Below are 19006 nucleotides of genomic sequence, written 5' to 3' on the forward strand. Positions count from 1 at the left end.
AAATTAAAATTATCTCAACCTCTCATTCTCTTTGCTTCCTACTACATCCAGAAGTCACACCAAAGCAAGACCTCAACTTTAACTTTTCTCCTGCTCTTATCATGTTTGTTCCAAATTTCCTGCTTTCTACCTAGACTGCCAAAGCCTAAAATCTCTCAATTCACTCAAATTCCATGCCATACAAAACTAGCAAAAACCCCTTGTCACAAAAAAGCACAATGAACTGTTCTTAATTTTTTTTTTTACATATCAAGCCAAGCAGATCCAAATATGTAAATAATTTATGTTGCTCTCTTTACATTGCTATGTTGAACCATCTTTTGTCAAGGCTTCAGAATAGTAAGCTTTGTACTCTGTGACATCATGACAGTACAATGGAATTCTGGTCACAGAAGGGAAGACAAGTCATGTGTAGCAGGATAAAGATTCACTCATATTTACTCAAATTCAAACCACAGCAATGGTATGAATCTTTATAAAGAAAAAGACAAACAATTCACAGAGCTATTTTCAGTGGGTGTCTTACCACAGCCTGCTCAAACAGCTCTCTCAGTTTCTGCTCAGATTCCCCTGACACTCCAGACACAATCTCTGTTGCTGCCACCTTCAGCATTGGGAGCTCCAGCTCCTGGAAGAAACAAGGAACATTTTATGATATATCCAGAGGTTCGAAATGTTGGCTGTCCTTGAGAACAAACATTTTTCAGTATGACATCTTTTAAACCTACAAATTACACACTCAAGACTAAATCTTTAGGAATTTTTTAAAAAGATAAGGAGCATCCTCCAACTTATAAAATGGGTAACAAAGCATTGCTTAGCAGCGTGGAAGGTATTCCCCAGCACATTTGGTTCCCAGAGTCCTGTTCCAGAAATATCTGTGCAGGATTGTACAGTAAGACATTTGTAAAGCTCGCACTCAAAGTTTTCTGCTAACTAAATAAACACAACTGCAATTTTAATAGACTGTAGCATAGTAGTGCTACAGGTTGTTGCAGCCTATTCCAAGCTCTTGAAAATACATATAAAAGAAAACTATCCTTAATTTAACATATAAAAGAAAATGCAACTCAAGGCTACCAGAGACTCTATGGTGCTCAAAGAAGATAATTTGCCTAAAAGAGCACTAATGAAAATCTCTTATTTAAGAAAAAAAATATTTAAGAAGCAGTCATTAAATTTATTTAATCTCCAAGTTTTTCACTTGTGACATGCTTCTTTCCTCAAATGTAGTACCCTTCCAGCACACAGATATTTACTGAAGCATTAAATATCATCAAATTATTCAAAGGGTTCTATTTTACAATAAGAAAGATATTCTAATATTAGAAAGAAAACATCTAAATCTTCTTAATTAAAACATCTGAAACAATGTCAGAAGCATGTAACCAACATTTCAGGAATAAATATCTTTTCTTTATCTGACTACAAAAGTCAAAAGTCAGTAATTTACATGCATCTAAATTTAAGGTTAAAATCAGTAACATTTAAGGAGCAACTGTATTAAAGAAAAATAAATGTCCACGGTTATCACTGAGAGCCCTTTAAAGTCCTTAGATTTATATCCAAAACAGGAACAGTGGCACAGCAGCTTCAATATCACCCCAAACTATTAACACCAGTAGTGTTATGTGCTCTGAAAACATCAATATGACACAGGCAAGGCAAGATCCAGTTTTGGAATTCAGAAATCAGCTGTTTAATAACCAACAGAATCAATGTAATGCCTCATAAAAGGTGGTAAGGTTGAGTCTAGACTTGAAACAGTATGGTAAATTTAACCAAAATTATCTTTCATTTATACCCTTCTCAAAATACCTGTGCCTGTATTGCTCTGTTCTGGGAATGCCCCAGAACAGTTAAATGATAGATAAAACTTTGTCATCATGACTCTTTACGTATGAGGTTCTATCAAGTAAAGATTCAGATGGAATTCAAACAAAGGAAGTAAAGATTAACATATTTCAGACTATCATAGGATGGCTAAAATGAAAAGCTCTAATCTCTTCTGAAAGAATATCATTCTCTTTCCCTCTAAAAGTAACCCAAAAAAGGAAGAAGCTGTAAATGTGAAGCCATCTCACCCCAGCAATTGCCTGTGCCAGTAGTGTCTTCCCACATCCCGGTGGCCCATGCAAAAGAAAGCCCCGAGGTGGAACCACTCCTAAGTGGGTGTAGACCTCAGGATGACGGATGTGAAGGAGCATCTTGCATATTTCCTGTTAAGAACAAGAGAAATCTCCATTTAAATTGCAGAAATTAGTGCTTGCTATGCTTATAGGCAGGGCAAAATAAACCAAGTTCTGTTCAACAATCTGAATTCAATGACTGCTTACAGAAAGATTAATTAGAGAAAAACCAACAACCCTGCTGTTGCTGTTGGTATAAGCAGCTTTACTCAGTGTCATGCAGATGAACTCTGCAATATTTCTTCTCTGTCATTTTTCATGACACATTTTAACTAACCTTTAATGTTTCATCATTGCCTCCTACATCCTCAAACTTCACTGAAGGGTGGTAAAGCTCTGACCCCTTATTTCTCACTGTTAAAGAGGAGAAGACACAAATTTAGCCATGGTATAAATGTATTTGCTAACACTGAACAAAACGTACTTGGCCTAAACAAATAACTAAGCACACAGAGTAATATTATTTTTAGTAGTAGACACAGGACTGCAGAATTATTTTAGTACAACATTAAGGTTAAATTTCTTTTAAAAACTGCCTGGGGTCACTTCTCTCTGCACATCAGAAAATACTTCTCTGGTAACAGATTCCAAGGTCTAATACCATCTCTTTGTTTGGAGTAACGCACCAAAAATAACTTCTCACCTTTCTTAAGTAACATAGATTCAATTTCTCCATCTACGTCTGGAAATTCTCCTTTCTTTCTTTTTGCTCTCCTGCCCTTGGTCTTCTTTCTTTCACTCTCCAAGACAGAAAATTCTGTTGATTTCTAGGACATAAAACCAGAATTATATATACAAAACCTTCCAAGTCAACTTCTGCAAAAACTTAAAAAGAACAAAATGTGTGTCTATGATGTTTAACTTACACAAATTACATAAAAAAAGACAAGCAAGGCAGGAACTTACACCTTTTTGGAGAAACTCTTTTTTGTACTTAGGATTTGCCTTATTTTTAAATGGCTCAATTACAATTGTCACTTTTTTTGTTAAGACAACAGAGCAAAAAAACCAAACAAACCCCCTCAAAACTACTAACCCAAATCAGACACCAGTTATTTACATGCCATGGAGGAATCCAGTTTGGGCATGAATACAACTATATGAATGTATTTACTCCATTGGAAACATTTTTTATTTCTAGTAAGTCACAAGAGGCTGTAAGAAAATGTTATTCAGTGCTAACACAAGTTAAGTGCATGCAAGAGAAGGACTATTACAGGATAAAAAAAATAAAAAGAAGTTTCCTGTTTTTAAAAGAAATAAAAAGAAGCTTCCCCAGTGTCGGAACCCAAGGTGTCCCTCAGACACTCTTGGATGTTCCGGGCCCAGGGCAGAACCCTCTGAGACCCTGGCAGGCAGCCAGGAACCCCTGTGGTCTTGAGTTTGACCCATGGAACAATTTACCAACCTTGCAGGAAGAACAAGAAATCACAAAAGTTTAGATATTATAATAGAAGTAGTCACAAAGTGAAAGGTAGGATTTTTGAGTGCTGTACAGGGGGGTTTTAGGCCTTGTACAGAGGGGTCTGAGTTTTGTACATGGGGGTCAGAGGTTCTAAGATGGAGGGATTTGGGCGTGCCCTGTCCTCCTTCTTTCTTCTTCCTATTCCCCATGTTCTTGGTGGTGTTGGCACTCACAGATTGGTTTAGAGTAGAAAGTCACTGTTCAACATAGGTAATAAGCATTGGGGAAAAACTGTAAACATCTAATACGTAATGTGTGATATAAAAGATGGCACCAGCCCCTCGAGAGAGGAAGAGAGACAGGGACAGAGACAGAGACAGAGAAGACGAAGAGAGACGCAGAGAGAGACGCAGAGGGAGAAGGAGTCAGGGACAATGTCAGGGAGTCTGTGTGCCTTGAGATAACATGCAATAAACTGCCTTGAGACCACACGACTGAAGACTACTGAGTCTTTCTTTGAAGGCACGGGTTGGAGGAGAGACTTTACCACCACCCGGAGTCACCCCAATCTGGGGGAAGGCTCTGGCACCCCAGGGTCACTAAGACTTTACCACTGGCTAAGGAAGACCGCCTGCTGTGGCTGCAGCAAGCCGCAGGCCAGGTAGAGGTCACTGGCAAATGCAATAAATAAAAGCTATGTTCTACTCATCTTTCTCAGTATGGACACTAATCTGGGCTTCCTTGATACTGAGAATTACATTTTCCTCAGAAAAATTTGGAAGAAACTCATTATTTGGTGACTTTCTACCTTCTGTACAAACATACTTGAAATGAGCCAATTCTATTCATGCATCTACTTAGAACACCTTGGGTTTGTGAAACACAAAGTACCTCAGAAATCAGTTTCTTTTCCTCTCCTTCTCCATCATCAGAAAGGTCAATGAAGAAGTCTTTCCCATCAGGAGTTTTATCAATGAACCAGCCACCATCAGAGATTTGTCTTTCACTTCTGGATTCTGGTGCGAGGGTGCTTGTGTGAGGTGCTGTTCTCACACGAGGAGAGGTCTCCAGTGGGTCATTTTTTGGAGTGGATGGAACAGAATCAGGATTTCCTTTCTTGTATAAACTCAGCAGGGAACTGTTCATATGATTTGCAGACTGCAGATTTACACATTTGTAAAGAAAATACACGAGACAGGTTTTAACTAGGATTATTTATAGTTAGAGGTCAGTGAAAACTATTTAATAAACAAAATTTAGCATTATCCCTGATGGAGAAAATAGGCAATGCATGTTCCAACCCACTCTTCTGCAAACCAAATAACTGCTTATAAACCCGCATGTGCTGGCTGAAGGGGCAGCAGCCTTTGCAATTTACCCTGGAATGACTCCTGTTAATAAGCAGGCACCTCTTTTGGCAGTAGTTGGAGATGTCAGTTCCTTCAATCACTTCACCCATTTGATAGCCAAGTCTTTCAGGCTCTCAGTGTGCCTTCCCAAAAGTGATTCCCCACCACAAGTTCCTCTTTTTCCTTCAGTAAACAGCCTCCTTCCAGCTCCACAGATTCTCAGTTGGAATTGCTAACTCTGACTAGACCTTATCTCTATCTCCCTTTTCAAACCCTTCTAGTGCAATTTCACAACATAGAATCATATAGTATACAACTACAAACAATCATAATAAAATAAAGCTTACTAGATCTTCTGGATAATCATCATAGTCAGAGTCATCTGTGCCACTTCCAGTAGTGCTTAACAGGGAAGGAAGACAAAAACTATTAATTTATTAGAACAGAACTGCAAGTGAGACATCTGTAAAATAAAACAAAAGTGATTTCTACAATGCGGTTCCCCATAATCATGGTGTAGCCTAACGCTGGAGAGAAATTCCTGACTCCCATGCTCTCAATCTTCTACTACGAGAAGTTAAAAATTGGATCTTTTCTAAGCGTGTGATGAGTTGGATCAACTTGCCAACCTGTCTGAAAGACAGACCCATATAAAAGTGAGGTAGTTCACTATGATTCAGTTCACCAAGGGAAACAGGAGCAAATCACTGCTGAACCAGAACAATCCTTCTGACAACAGTGTCCTACTTTCCCATGAGATCCTTAAAATCTATTCCAGGTTACAGAAAACACAACACTCCATGAGATTATGGACAGGGTTAGGAGTCAGGAAATCTTCATTCTGATCTCACACCCACTGGTGATTTACTCTGAACAGCCTGTCTGGTAGTCTCATCTCTCAGATGTGGCCAGTATCTCTCACACCCAAGAACGATTAAGAACAAAACAAAGGAACTGAAACACATGAGGAACAGGGCATTATGTGGAAAACTATCAAGGAAGCCATAAGGTTGTCCACTAATTTAGGGCTGTATGTTCCCCACAACAGAGAAATCATGACTGGCTCTAATATCTGTTTGTCTTCAGCACCAAAAAAGTTTCCAATAACTACAGGTATCTTCTGAAGAACACAAGCCTATGGGATCCACCTGCAACCTTGATGCAACCACAATATAATAAACCAAACCCAGAAAGCTTTAAAGAAACAGTAAAAGCAATGAAATTATTAATCTAGTGGTAAAAATTCTTCTTACTCATTTTTCTCTTGTTGTCTTGCTCTTTTTGCCACATGTTCAGATTCTAAAACTGCCAAATTTTCACGTTCTTTTTCATTACTGATTATTTCAAACACTGCAAGAAAAAGTTCAACCATGTTAAGAATTAACAGCCAAAGCATAATCAAAGAATTTGGAATCTTTGACACAATATTAACAGATTTACCTTTTGCAACTTGTATCCTAAAGGCATTTCTTTTTCTTCGTCCATAATCTACACTGAAAAAAACCAAAATAAACAGGTTGCACCAACTGATTTTTCCTTCAACATATTGTCATTCAGTGGAAAAGGTATATGGGAAGTTGATTCTCAAGCTTCCACCCAGATTCTTATTAAAAACTACCTGGGCAAAAAATGTGATTGTCCTGCTGAGCAACCAGGCAAGGTATTAATTAGTGTCTTCCTGGATCCTCTATCCCTCCCCCATGTCTGCACTGAGGTGTTATTTTCCCTCACATTTTAAACTCACTGGGGTAAACCCCAACATGCTGCAACTACTCTGCAGCTTTTTATTTAAAACAAAAAAAATCATCCCATAAAAAACACAAACCACAGCTAGATCTTATAATGCCAATGCATTAATAAAATATGAATCATTAAATGCAGAGGGAAACAATCTCATTGCTTCAATCAACCTCAACAACTGGTAATGAAGGTAACATAAAGAAAATTATAACTTTCATAATGAATGCAATAGAAAAGACTAATAGAGTCTACATTTTGAACACAGGATATAAGAAGACAAATCTTAGCTTACCTGTAGGTTTTCTGCAAATCTGATGCTAGAATTCCAATGTCAACATACTCCCCACATTTACTACTTGCAAGATACTGAAATGAAGAATTTTAAGCAGGGAATAAAATCTTTGTCAATCACTTCACCAGAACAGCTCTACCAAATATACCTATTTTAAATTTTGCCCTCCTTAGAAGCTGAAATGAGAATCAGAATCATCTTTTCACTCCATGCAACACACCAGAAAGTATTTCCCAATGAAATGGGAAATGCTTATTAAAGTACAGATTACTGGGCAGCTCTGCTTCCTGGGGAAAGGCAGCATCCTACACCTGGGGGCTTTGATGACTTCTGCTGGGTCAGCTCTGTTACTTTTACTTAGCGAGAATGCTGACTTTTTAGCCCACACACCATCTTATTGTCCTGGTTCCCCTCAGTTATCCTCCTTTTGCTTTAGATCTCCTGCCCTAAAAATGAAACTATCTGTTTGAATCAGCAGGGATACTCTCATAAGAAAAACTTTAATCTTTACAAGACATTTCAGAGAGTACTACAGAGAACTATGTTAATAAAGTGAATTCTCTCTCTCAAGCATTTTTATTGCTCTGACAGCAGCTAATCCAACCATTTTCAAACCCCAATTATGCAAGTGTGAGAAAATGTACTCAATTTAATGTACAGCTGTACTCCATTTGCTTTCTTCTCCCACTCTCCAAATCAGCAGCAAGAACTTTTGATACCATAAAGATGGATTCCTTCTTGAAAAAGAAGAAGAAAATATAGAATCATACTAGAAGATCTGGTATCACAAATGTGAGAGCAAGGAGGATTTCAAATCCTCATTTAAATTAATAACTCTATACAAAACAATCAAACTAAATACATATTTGGCTTTTAAAATTATGCTGCACTTCAGATCACCCATGGGCAGCTCCTGCCCAGCACAAAACATCAAGGCTACCATAAACCCAGCTGGGTTTTCCACTTTGGAATAGTCAAGACACACTCAGTGTGATCTTGTGAATTAAACCAAGCAGTCGCTGTCTCATTTTAAGGAATTAGAAGTGGAGTACATTTATACAGAGGCTCAGAAACCTGGTGTTCAAGGTGCAAAGTCATTTGAAACTATCATAAGATGTGAAAAGATGCACAGCACTGTGCCACTTGAAGGAATCAGTTTTCCATGTTGTTCCCACATGATTTGGGAAGTAATCCCATTTTGCCCTTTTCTCAGCTATTCAATAAAATCACTGTACATGTTTCCAAATACAAACAGCATTTGTCAGTATCACAGAATCGCAGGATCATTTAGGTTGGAAAAGACCTCTGAGACCCTTAAGTCCAACCCATGACTGATCACCACCATGTCCACCAGACCATGGCACTGAGTGCCACGTCCAGTCCCTCCTTAAACACCTCCAGGGACGGTGACTCCACCACCTCCTGAGCAGCCCCTTCCACTGGTTGATCACCCTTTCTGTGAAGTTCTTCCTAAGGTCCAAATATATACATATATACACACATATATTTACATACACATAACTATATACCACATGTATATATACGCACCTATATATCTACATATATACACATATGCATATATACACACAGATACACATACATATAGATATATATATATATATATAGGAAGAGTTTGAGTATATTTCTTTTGCCCTATTCATTCCACATGTGAAGCAGCAGCAGCCAGCCTCAAGACCAGAACTACTAAAGAGGGCAGAAGAATGATAGAATAAAAAACCCAACTTTACAGAAAATTAAAATAAATAAAATAAACCAAGAGACCTTTCTAAAGCCTTTTTACGGCCTTTCTAAAACCCTCAAAAGCAGGGCTGGGGTTTGGTCCTCTTCTGCCACTGAGCGGGCCGGGTGCTCAAGGCCCCTCAGCCACAGGGGGATACACGAGCCGGCTGCCGGTGCCGGTGGTGCCGGTGGTACCGGGGGTGCCGGGGGTGCCGCGGCGGGCGGGCGGTACCTGCTTGATGCGCTGCTTCAGCCGGGGATCGGAGACGCGGCCGGGCCGGCACCGCATGGCCGCCACCCCGCCTGAGAGGGGACTCCATTTCCCAGAGTGCCGCGCTGCGCGGACCCGCCCGGGCGGGGCGGTGCCTACGGCGGCCGGGAGGGCCGGAGCGCGGAGGGCGCGGCGGCGGGATGGAGTCGGTGGTCTTCATCTTCTCGTTGATCGACTGCTGCGCCCTCATCTTCCTCTCCGTCTACTTCGTATCCTGCTCCTGCGGCGCGGGGGGCGCGGCGTGGGCAGGGAGGGGCACCGGGGCGGGCCGGGCCTGCTGAGGGGCCGGTGGGCTGAGGGCGGCGGGGTGGGGGGGCTGCGCTGGACGATGGCCGCGGCCGCGGGGCCCGGGCGCCGCGGGGCGGCGGCGGCGGCGCTCGGCGGGGCGGGGTTGGCGCGGGTTCGGCGCCCGGAGCTCGCTCGCTCGCTCCGCGGGGCTGCGGCTGCACGGGCGGGCGCGGCCGCGGCTGAGGGGCCGCGGGCGCGGCTCAAGGAGCGAGCGGTGCCCGGGAGCTGCGCGGGCCTGAAGAGCGCGGCCGGCGGTGTTCTCCGTGCAAGGACGCCGTGCGCTGTGTGCTCGTAGCTGCGGGGCTCCGAGGTGCTCGGCAAGCGGCATTTCCATGTTCTTTTGTTAGGGACTGGTCCGCAGTCTGTGCTGGCTGGCTGGCGTTGTTGCAGTGAAGGATAGCTGTTTGTTGAAAAATAAACAGACTTTTCCCATTTTTTAGGAATAGGAAAAAGATCTCTTAGTGCTCATTTCCTCAGAGAAAGGAACCATGAGCTTTGCAGGAGACAGCATGGTGAGGTACACGCGTGCATCCTAAGCCTTTTTTGAGAGGACTTTTCTGTCTGAAATAGTCGTATTTCAGTCTGAAAGCTCCTTCAGTAATGAATGCTACTCTGTTATTTCCTAGCAAAGTGTTAATTAATTCAATGTTGTTGTAAATGTTGGGGGGGGAAAAAAGAAAGTAGGTTCACTGCTTAAAACTGCACAATTTTGTGAGGAGAGTTTAAAAGTGCATTAGCTTCTCCTGCCCATTAAGTTTTGGTTTTGAGGGTTGTAGTAACAATTTTGATATTAAAAGTACTGAGTTTGCCTCCTTGGGTTGTTTTAAGAGCTGAACTGGACTTTAGCACTTGTGCAACAGTTGCCCTTGGGAAAATGTAATAAAATCACTTGGCCTGAGGATAAAATGTAGCTAAACCTTCTCTCTAAAATAGGAGTAAGTTGTAACTAATTGAAATATGCCTGTGACAGAACAAGGCAGATCAAGGCAGTGAATGCTGAGAGCAGAGGGTTGTCCCCAGTTTATTGTCTAATAGTAAAGCTTTGTGTATTCTGAATTACCATACAGTGTTTCCTTATCCTGAACATCAGATAATCACACTATCAGATCTGGAATGTGACTACATCAATGCTAGATCGTGCTGCTCCAAGCTCAATAAAGTAAATTGTTCTTCTTCTTTGCATTTGCTGTGCTTTGAGAAAACCACATCCTTCACCTGAGCATTGCAAATAACTGGGGTGTGATGGGTATCTGAGGAGCCTTGTTTGGCAGTATTTTGCATGTATCCCTTATTTCAGCTTGCTTGTCTTTTTTTTTTTTTTTTTTTTTTTATGTCCATCTTTCAGCAAATTCCATTACAAAAGTACCATTTTAAATGAATCTGCTTAAGACTCTTAGCATTAAATCAATGTGGTTTTCCCATGTGTGTGTTCACTTTGATTTAAAGGTGTTTTTTTCCTAATGTGAGATAGAATGGCACAGAATCCTGTCAATCCAAGAACGTGTAATTGCCAGGGGCTGACCCAGTTTATGATGCCAGTTTTTATATTGATCACCTTTCTTATCTGTTCCAAGCCTGGGGCTGTTTGTGCAGGTTTTAATTATCTGAATCCCTAAACCCACTCTTCTCTGCAGTGATTTCAAATGAGCTCTGTCTACTTTCTCAGTTCTCTTTCTTGAATGCTTGTGAAGAATAGTTGTGTTCAGACTGTGCTGCTCTCTAGAAATGTTTGTGATGCTTGGAAAAAGCACCTCTGTTACAATATCTTAGGGGTTGATTTCTGCTTACTTGTGTGGAATCTGCCTGAAGGTATTAAATTTGTCCACACTGTGATGGAACCACCTGCCTCTGCTGCCAGTTTCTGAAATTTTACATGGTTATAATCAGATAGTAATCCCAAACAGATGTCTTTTTCATAAAGGAATTTACATTTGTGCATGTAACTCTTTCCTCTTTCCCCTTTTTGCAGTGGGTGGTGCCTGAGGTGATTGGCCATGCTGTTGTCACAGTATTAATGCTTATTTCATTGCACTGGTTCATCTTTCTCCTTAACCTGCCAGTAGCCACATGGAATATATATAGGTAAGTGCTGAAGGGATTGTGGGGTTTCTTCGTAGCACTGTTTCTGGTTTAGCTTTAAGTGTAGTACAAAGATGAATAATATGTCATGGTTAGGTGTTTCAGTTGTCTTCTTGAGCTGCTCACAGTCTTCATTGATCAAACTGACATAATTTCTTGTCATTAAAATGACAAGAAACCCACCAGTGTAAAGGACATGAAACTTCTGGCCTTTGCTTGCATTGTCTTTAGTGCCCAGGAATCTCCATTTGTGGGTCATTTCCAAATTCATAGGAAATGATAGCAGATTAATTGGGATTATGAAATAGTACTGAAAACACAGTTAATTATGTTTTCATGCCATTCCTGATAGTACTGTCAGCATAAAAGCGCTTAGGTTGGCATGGCTGATGGTTGTGAAACCATGGGGCTGTGGTGTTGTCCCTTGCATCCTCCTTCATTTACTGACTTGTGCCTTCCCCTCATCTGCACTGGTTTTGGCCCCCCCATCCTGCAGGTTTGGATTTGGGAAGGTTTGCAGCCTTTTCACCCTAAGACAGCTGTAAGTGTTACTGCTCTTTGTACACTGGGCTGCCACCCTTGGAAATGGTTTAGTTACCAGTGGGGGTTTCCATGTGGCAACACTGGGACTGTCAGTTCAAACCATGTTCTTTTTATCTGGTATCATTTGGTGTGTGGAGAACTGACCCTTCAACAGGTATTTAGCTGATGGAAACTGGATGTGGATTTGTCACAAATTATCTTCAGTCACTATACCGAGGGAACCCAAGAGCACAAATGTTAAATGTACAGGTATGGAAAGCTGGCTGTAATTCTTGTTTGCCTGAACCTGCCAGGGCTAACTGTTTACAGGGATGGGTTGAGTTGCTGGTAGAATTAAACAGGAAGTTTCACAGCTCTCATTACAATAAAGTTGAGGCGCTCTGTACTATAACCTGGTTGGGCAAAATAGCTGTGCTATTTAAGTTTTGATAAATATTACCCTTGTTTCCTACAGAGCTACCAGCAAAGCCTTCAAATGTTTCTAAGCTGGAGAAACATGAGACAGTGTAATTTTATGTTAAGAAATAAATGTTGCCTAAATACACACACACAGGGCATGGTTTTGCCTGGTTTTGTTTGCCCCTCTCTGTGTACAGCTGCCACCTGTAGTGATCAATATTTGGGTTGGGATCTGCTGGCAAGTTTAGGGTTTGATGTTTCATTTAGGCAAGGCTGAGACACCACAGACAGAATGCATTTTATTTGAAGCTGTCAAAATTCCTTGTGCTGGTTACCACTTTGCTGCTTCATTTTGTGTACCTGTATTAATTTTTAAAGCAGGCTCTTGCTTTTCCTTCTAAAACTGGTTAGAGAGAGTTTTAAAAGAGAAATTATTTCTATTTCTACATGTTGGGCAGTAAGCTTTGATTGCTGTTTTGTATTCACAGCTCTCATTTTATGTATGTCCTACATGGCATAAATATTCTGAATATCCTAAAATGCAGGATTGTTTCCTTAATTTTAGATGTGCAGTGTAGGCAATAAGAAGTCAAAATATTTGGCCTGTATCACTAATCCTCCCTTCTTTCTGTGGATCAAGGAATTTCTCCCACATTAATAGCCTGGACTATCCCATCTCTAGTGAAGGAGTTGGAGGCCTGCAAAAGCAAGTGTGGGGTTTAGCATTTTCAGCTCATTAGGAATTGCAGTGATAGCATCAGGAGTAAAGGTTTTAAAGTAAAAGAGGGGAAATTTAGGTTAGAAATGCAGAATAAAAATAATCTTGTTGAGATTGAAGAAGCCCCTGCTTTGCAGTGTGATAGAGGGAAAGGTAGGATAATCTCTTCCCCTTATTCACTTTTCTTTAAAACCTCCTTAATCCCAATAACTACATGGCAGCTACGAGCAGTCCTGGCTTAATTTAGTAATTCTCTCAAGGATTTCAGTGAGAGGAGAGAGGTTTTGTGCGGGAAGGGTATCAGAAACAATCCTGGGAAGGATAAATTAGTCAAAAACAGCATCAAGAGAGACTTCCAAAGTTGCAACATATTTATTGTAACATCCTACTGGCACTTTTTGTTCAGCACATTCATATGATACTTAATCTTTTTTTGATTAATTTTGCAGTGTCTCCAGTTAGACAGTTTTGTCTTATATTCTCCTTGTTTTAAAACTCAAAGGGAAGCATTCAGCTTTTTTTTTCTTCTTTGTTATATAGCTCTCCTTGAGAGAATAGGTCCAAATAATGAGGTTCTTGCCATGCCTTTAAGAAGATAAAACTGAAAGAGTAAAATAAAAATTTAAAAAATAAAATCTTTACAATCCACTGAAAATTCTGTTGAGAACTTCTATATCCCTTTAAAAATTGGGAAATCTAGAGGGAAGTAGCCTGTTGCTGTGGTAGCAGCTTCCACTGAATGGAAATCCTGGAGGCACTACTGTGTATATTTATTAAAGCTGACAGTTTACTTGTTTGCTGCAGAAGTTTTTTTGCTGTGTAGAGGATGACAGCTGGCTTGAGCTGGGTTTGTCAGCATTGAGCAGCAGTATCCATGGCTCAGCTTCTTAGATATGGAATATAGGCTGTCCTGCCTTGTGGACCTCTTGGAAGAAATGCCTCACAGCTTACACAATTAAGTTACATCATTTAAGTGCCACCATTTTTTAAAAAAAGCAAAATTAATGCATGCTGTCTTTATGGCACTCGTATCCCAGACATGTAAGAAAAATATGCATTCTGTTTCTAGGATAAATTGGTACGGGAAACATGTTCCTCCTTTTATTCCAATAAAATGTGTTACATTCACAGGAGATGGACAACAATTTGTGTTATAACACTAAAAACAACCATTCAAAACTTCAAATTTAGAAGAGAATTTCAGACTGGAATTATTTAACATTAACTATTTTTAATGGGACACAATTGTCTTTGGTATTAGTCAAGTATGCTGCAGTGCTTTTTAGTAACAGATAACTGCTGTAGGCTGAACTTTTTCTTTCCCAATGTTCTGCTGTGGCTAGAAAACCTCCCTGTTGCTTGTTTTCTTTCCTTCCCCTCCTTTATGGAACTGAATGTGGTAAGAGGTGGAGAAATGTCTTTTTGGACTACAAGTGGTGCCACTGGAGTATACTAAAAAAACTGAACAAGTGTGCTATTCTGAGACCACGTTTCTGCTCCAGCTTTAAGACAAAGAGTTAAATTCCTGTATAGAGAGAGTCTGATCCCAGGAAAGTAGAGCCTGTATTACATCTGAGTGAAGTGATGTTCTAGCCTGAGCTCAGCTGGAGTGAGAACTTCATGTGCTCCCTTGAGAAATTCTTCTGACAAGAGAACATGCTGCTGGCTCAATTGTCACAGGACATAAACATTTGGTTTGCTGGTTTCATGCTTCCCTGGCTTACATTCCACTCAGCTTTTGTTCCCATGTGGGTTTGGACAGCAGAACCTGACATCTTCAGTTCTGCCTGACTCATCCTGTTGGCCTCAGTGTCTGTGCTGAGGTGTCCCCAGGATGGCTGTGACAAAGGCAGGGGTAACAGCACAGGTCCTTTGCCTTGGCTTATGCCAGCCATCTCATTGTGACCACTGGGGTTTGTGATTTTCTCTGTAAGGTTTTTTGCTAAATAAATTACTGATTCTTAGTTAAATTAGGTTATTTTCCAGTCCTTTTCATCTAATGCATCTTTCCACTGTGGGTGGGCGTTTTCCCCATGACAGCAACTAACTGTGAACAGCAATTAAAATGAGCTGGAATTGGCTGTTACCTGGAATCTCTCTCATTTATACATGGGAAGCTGGGATGATGCTTTTAGTACTTCTTGTTCCCTTATTATTCGTGAGTTGTACTGGCAGAGATAACTGCAATACCCAGAACTCCCTTACCTTGAATTGTGAAATAGCTCTTCAGGTGAAAGTCCCTTCTTGGCAATCTTTTTTCCCTGCCTCTTGTCCTGACACTCCCTAATGTTTCAGTGATTACATTTTTGAGTTTTGTCGTCTGCTTTTTTTTTTTTTGTTTTGTTTGTTTGGGTTTTGTTTTGGGTTTTTTTTTTTTTTTTATTCTTTAACTTTCAGGTACATTATGGTGCCAAGTGGAAACATGGGAGTATTTGATCCCACAGAGATCCATAACCGAGGACAACTGAAATCACACATGAAAGAAGCCATGATTAAGCTGGGCTTTCATCTGCTCTGTTTCTTCATGTACCTTTACAGGTTAGTTTCAAAAATTGCTCCCAAGGAACAAAGGGATTGTCTGCCAGCTATTTTTATCTCCTGTATTACACTGGTGTAATTGCTGGTATTCATGTCTTAGCTTTTTGCATCCTGCTAAGCCTCGGTAATATATTTTGACAGCTATCTCTGGGCTCATTATATGCCTTTATTCATTCTGATCAAACACTGTTTGGAAACTCAGGCTATTCCTTAATCTCAAAACCACAAGTACAACGTAAAGAGTTATATGCTTTCACCACCTACAGCAAGTGGCCTGTTTAGAAAGGAAATACTCTTGAGGACCAAGTTTATTTTACAAGTTCTGTTTTTAAAAAATGAAGTTGATCTGGCTGAGTTACAAATAGATGCATTCTGTGATAAGGCCACTTACTCCAAGGCAGAGCTGCTGTTCCTCTGCTGCAGTATTGATTCTGCAGCCTTGTCTTCCTAAGCAAAGCACACAGCAGGGGTGCCTTGACTTTCTATTTCAGGTTCTTTCAGTGCAGCTCTCCCATGACAGTGAGAGCTGCTCCTGCTTGCACAAGCTTCAGTAATCCACTGGTATCGTGTTTTCTCTTTTGTCACAGTATGATTCTGGCTTTGATAAATGATTGAGAAGTTGAAAGAGAACCATTAGCTGCCAAATTGGGTCATCACTCCAATGACTGGTTGTGGAGCCACAGACACCTCCCGAACACACCTAGATCAGTGTCGCCATGCAGTGTATTTTTCCTCTTTGAACAACAAATATTTTTCTGTATTTTTAACATAAAATATTTTCAAAAGGCATTGGATCTGTGTAGCAGTTGTTTTTGTTCCTTTACAAGCCAAACTTTGGGAGCTGCTGTTTCTGTAAGATGAAATCCTTGCTTACAGAAGTGACCTCATAGCAATTGAAAGGTGATAAGGTAAACTCTTCAGCAGCATTGGCTGGTAATGATGGTTTTTCCAGAACACATTCAAGTGCAGCAATGATATCTGATTCTTGCTGAGAGGTGTCAGGATGAGACTCTGACTGCCAAGCTGTCCTATCAGAGACTATTTTGAAGGAGCACTTGGAACAGATTTCAAAGTGGAACAGGAACACAGCTTGCATCTTGTGTTGGTACTCTTGGAATAAAAGTTACATTTTCCTCCCTTTCCCCACCCTGCTGCAGCAATCTATATGAAGTCTTGCATTTGGATGGATTAAGATCCCTGTGGTGGATATGACACTTGTGTGTAAGAGTCCAGATAAACATGATTAATGCTTGCTTTTTCCCTTCAACTCCTATTTTGTCATTGAAGTGCATCATGGACATCCAGATAAAGATCATATTGCACTGGGGTGGAGTTGGTTACAGAGCAAAAGACTATCTGCAGTTCTACTCCCTGAACCTGCAGTTTGCATAGCCAGCAGGGTGAAACAAGAGTCTGTCTAGCTCAGGGAAATGGTCTGGTAACCCATAACCCCACTCACTCCAATTCTGATGTGACTCTGCTTCAGTGATACCAGCAAGTTCTCTTTGTGCAGCTCTTGATCAGTGATAAGTGTATAAACCTGAGTTTGTACCCTCACTGTCCAATAACTGTCTTATATTTTTATATGTGCTTGCAAACAGGTCTCTTGGAACAAACACATCAATTAAAACACTTAAAAAAATACACTTTTGTAATTACATCTGAAAATTTATGAGCTTTTTTTAAGTACTTGGGGTTTCAGTGTACAGCTGGAGTCAACAATTGTTTTCAGGGCTAGCCACGAAAAGGCAACACTGATGCTTTATTGCTGATGATAACCTTGTGGTCAGTGTTTGTTCTAGGAGTTTGGCTTTAAATTTTTGATGGATGGAGTCCAAGTTAAGCTGTGTTAAAGATGAATGCTGAAAATTGTGCTCATTAAAAAAAAAAAAAAGCCCTAAGGAAACAGCTGCCCCAGCTGGATGCCACCGACTACCTGACAGTACAACATCAAACTACAAAAAGTACTGCCCTATAAAGCCAAAACCCTGACAGGAAGTGGGTCTGGAGAAAGGAGAGCTTTCTACTCAAAAGAGTAGAAAGTCAGTAACTTTTTTAGCAGATTATGGTACACAATTAAATGATTTTGTGTGTGAAAAAAACCTACTCCACATATTTTGGGTGTTGGAAGAAAGGGCCTAAGTCAGATCCTTGCTGTACTGCTGACAGTAGCCTGTCCAAAAACTGATTATAAGGCTTGCAAAAACCTCAGCAGCAGGTCTCACAGACTACAGTTCTGCTGAATAATTACACTGGTAATGTTAAAGCCTTTTTACTGTACAGGGTCAGTGCCTACTTCAACAGAGATCTTCAAAGGTCAGTGTCAGCTACAGAAAAAAATGTATTTGTAATAGCTAAAAACATGATTAATTAGCTAGAAATAGGGACATTGCAGTTATGTCACTCTTGGGAGACCCACAGAGCACAAAAATTTTTATGGTGGTAAGAAAAAAAAAAAACACTCCCTATTTTTCAGCAGAGAACAGGGTAATTTAAACCCAAGCTTATCATACAGAATTTAAGACAATAAGAAACTTGAGATTGATTTTAAAAAAAAAAAAATCATCTATCACTATAAATTGGTGTGAGGTCGAATACAGATTCCTTCCTATTCACTCAGACTGTTTCTCTTTGGACTTGACGTACTCAGGTATAACTTTGTGAGGCACCATTAGCTGTGGTCAATAGAAAACTCCTAATCAGTGAACATAAATCAAAGTCCTGCAGGGATTCCAACTTTTAACTGATGTTACTGAGCCCTTTTCTTCACCCACAATCTGCAGCCCAGCCAGCTTGCAAATATGATCATCTTGCATCAGTTTTCAGAGAGATTACATAACAGTTAAGAATTCTGCATTTGGGGGGTTAGTTAAAATGTGTAGAATTGCATGTTTCCCCCTAATTAATCATTAGTTACAGACTGTTGGCTATTGAACCTGTTTTTTAAAGAATATACTAGCCTCCTCAATCTAGTAAATGACTGGTTTGATTTTCTAAAATTGTTCTGTATTCTGGATCATGGTAAATCAGTGGTCTGACCAGTAGTCCTGAGAACAATTCTACATACAGGTTAACAATCAACCAGAAACCCTGATAAGCCCAAGAAGGCAAATCTTTATCTGCTCAGGAATGTCAGAGCTTTATTCCAATTCTTTCTTCTCACAAGAAGCTCTCTAGGATTTTGTTGTACAAGTGGCAAAAGACCATTTATGCCTTTAAGTATAGGGTGTGATGGACATTGGAGGCAGCAGTAGGAAAATTTGGGCTATGTATTATGACCCACCATGCAGTTATCAGTACATTCACCACCTTAGCTTCAGCAGGAACAGAGGCATAGCATCAGTGGTTACCTTTCAGAGTACTATAGGTCTTTTAAAGTGAGGAGACAACTGGCACTGCCATCCTTCTGGGATGAGGTGACAGCCCTGGCACCTGTGAGACAAGCAGGGAGGTGA

General features: G+C 40.4%; 2 protein-coding genes across 2 annotated transcripts in view; one reads left to right on the forward strand and one right to left on the reverse strand.

Moving 5' to 3' along the window:
- Nucleotides 1–9045, reverse strand: part of NVL (nuclear VCP like) — a 38928-nt gene extending 29883 nt beyond the window's left edge. The window contains exons 1-10 of the mRNA XM_053972357.1: nt 8948–9045; nt 6976–7049; nt 6384–6436; nt 6197–6293; nt 5291–5345; nt 4486–4752; nt 2833–2956; nt 2467–2543; nt 2085–2219; nt 527–628 (exon numbers count right to left, since the gene is read on the reverse strand). Of these exons, the coding sequence (XP_053828332.1) occupies nt 527–628; nt 2085–2219; nt 2467–2543; nt 2833–2956; nt 4486–4752; nt 5291–5345; nt 6197–6293; nt 6384–6436; nt 6976–7049; nt 8948–9004 (1041 nt within the window). The 5' untranslated portion in view covers nt 9005–9045. The remainder of the gene's footprint in view (nt 1–526; nt 629–2084; nt 2220–2466; nt 2544–2832; nt 2957–4485; nt 4753–5290; nt 5346–6196; nt 6294–6383; nt 6437–6975; nt 7050–8947) is intronic.
- A 38-nt stretch (nt 9046–9083) lies between these two features.
- On the forward strand, nt 9084–16340 carry CNIH4 (cornichon family AMPA receptor auxiliary protein 4). The gene is made up of 5 exons (XM_053972364.1): nt 9084–9195; nt 10365–10433; nt 11244–11356; nt 15411–15551; nt 16139–16340. Exons 1-5 carry the CDS (start codon nt 9127–9129, stop codon nt 16164–16166), a joined length of 420 nt encoding a protein of 139 aa, XP_053828339.1. The 5' UTR covers nt 9084–9126; the 3' UTR covers nt 16167–16340.
- Nucleotides 16341–19006: the final 2666 nt, after the last annotated feature.

This window comes from Vidua macroura, chromosome 3, assembly GCF_024509145.1.
Source record: "Vidua macroura isolate BioBank_ID:100142 chromosome 3, ASM2450914v1, whole genome shotgun sequence".
Taxonomy (NCBI): domain Eukaryota; kingdom Metazoa; phylum Chordata; class Aves; order Passeriformes; family Viduidae; genus Vidua; species Vidua macroura.

Coding starts and splice junctions, on each gene's coding strand:
- CNIH4 (XM_053972364.1), top strand. CDS start 9,127: ATGGAGTCGGTGGTCTTCATCTTCTCGTTGATCGACTGCTGCGCCCTC. Junction 11,357..15,410: donor GCCACATGGAATATATATAG/GTAAGTGCTGAA, acceptor TTTAACTTTCAG/GTACATTATGGTGCCAAGTG. Junction 15,552..16,138: donor TTCTTCATGTACCTTTACAG/GTTAGTTTCAAA, acceptor CTTTTGTCACAG/TATGATTCTGGCTTTGATAA.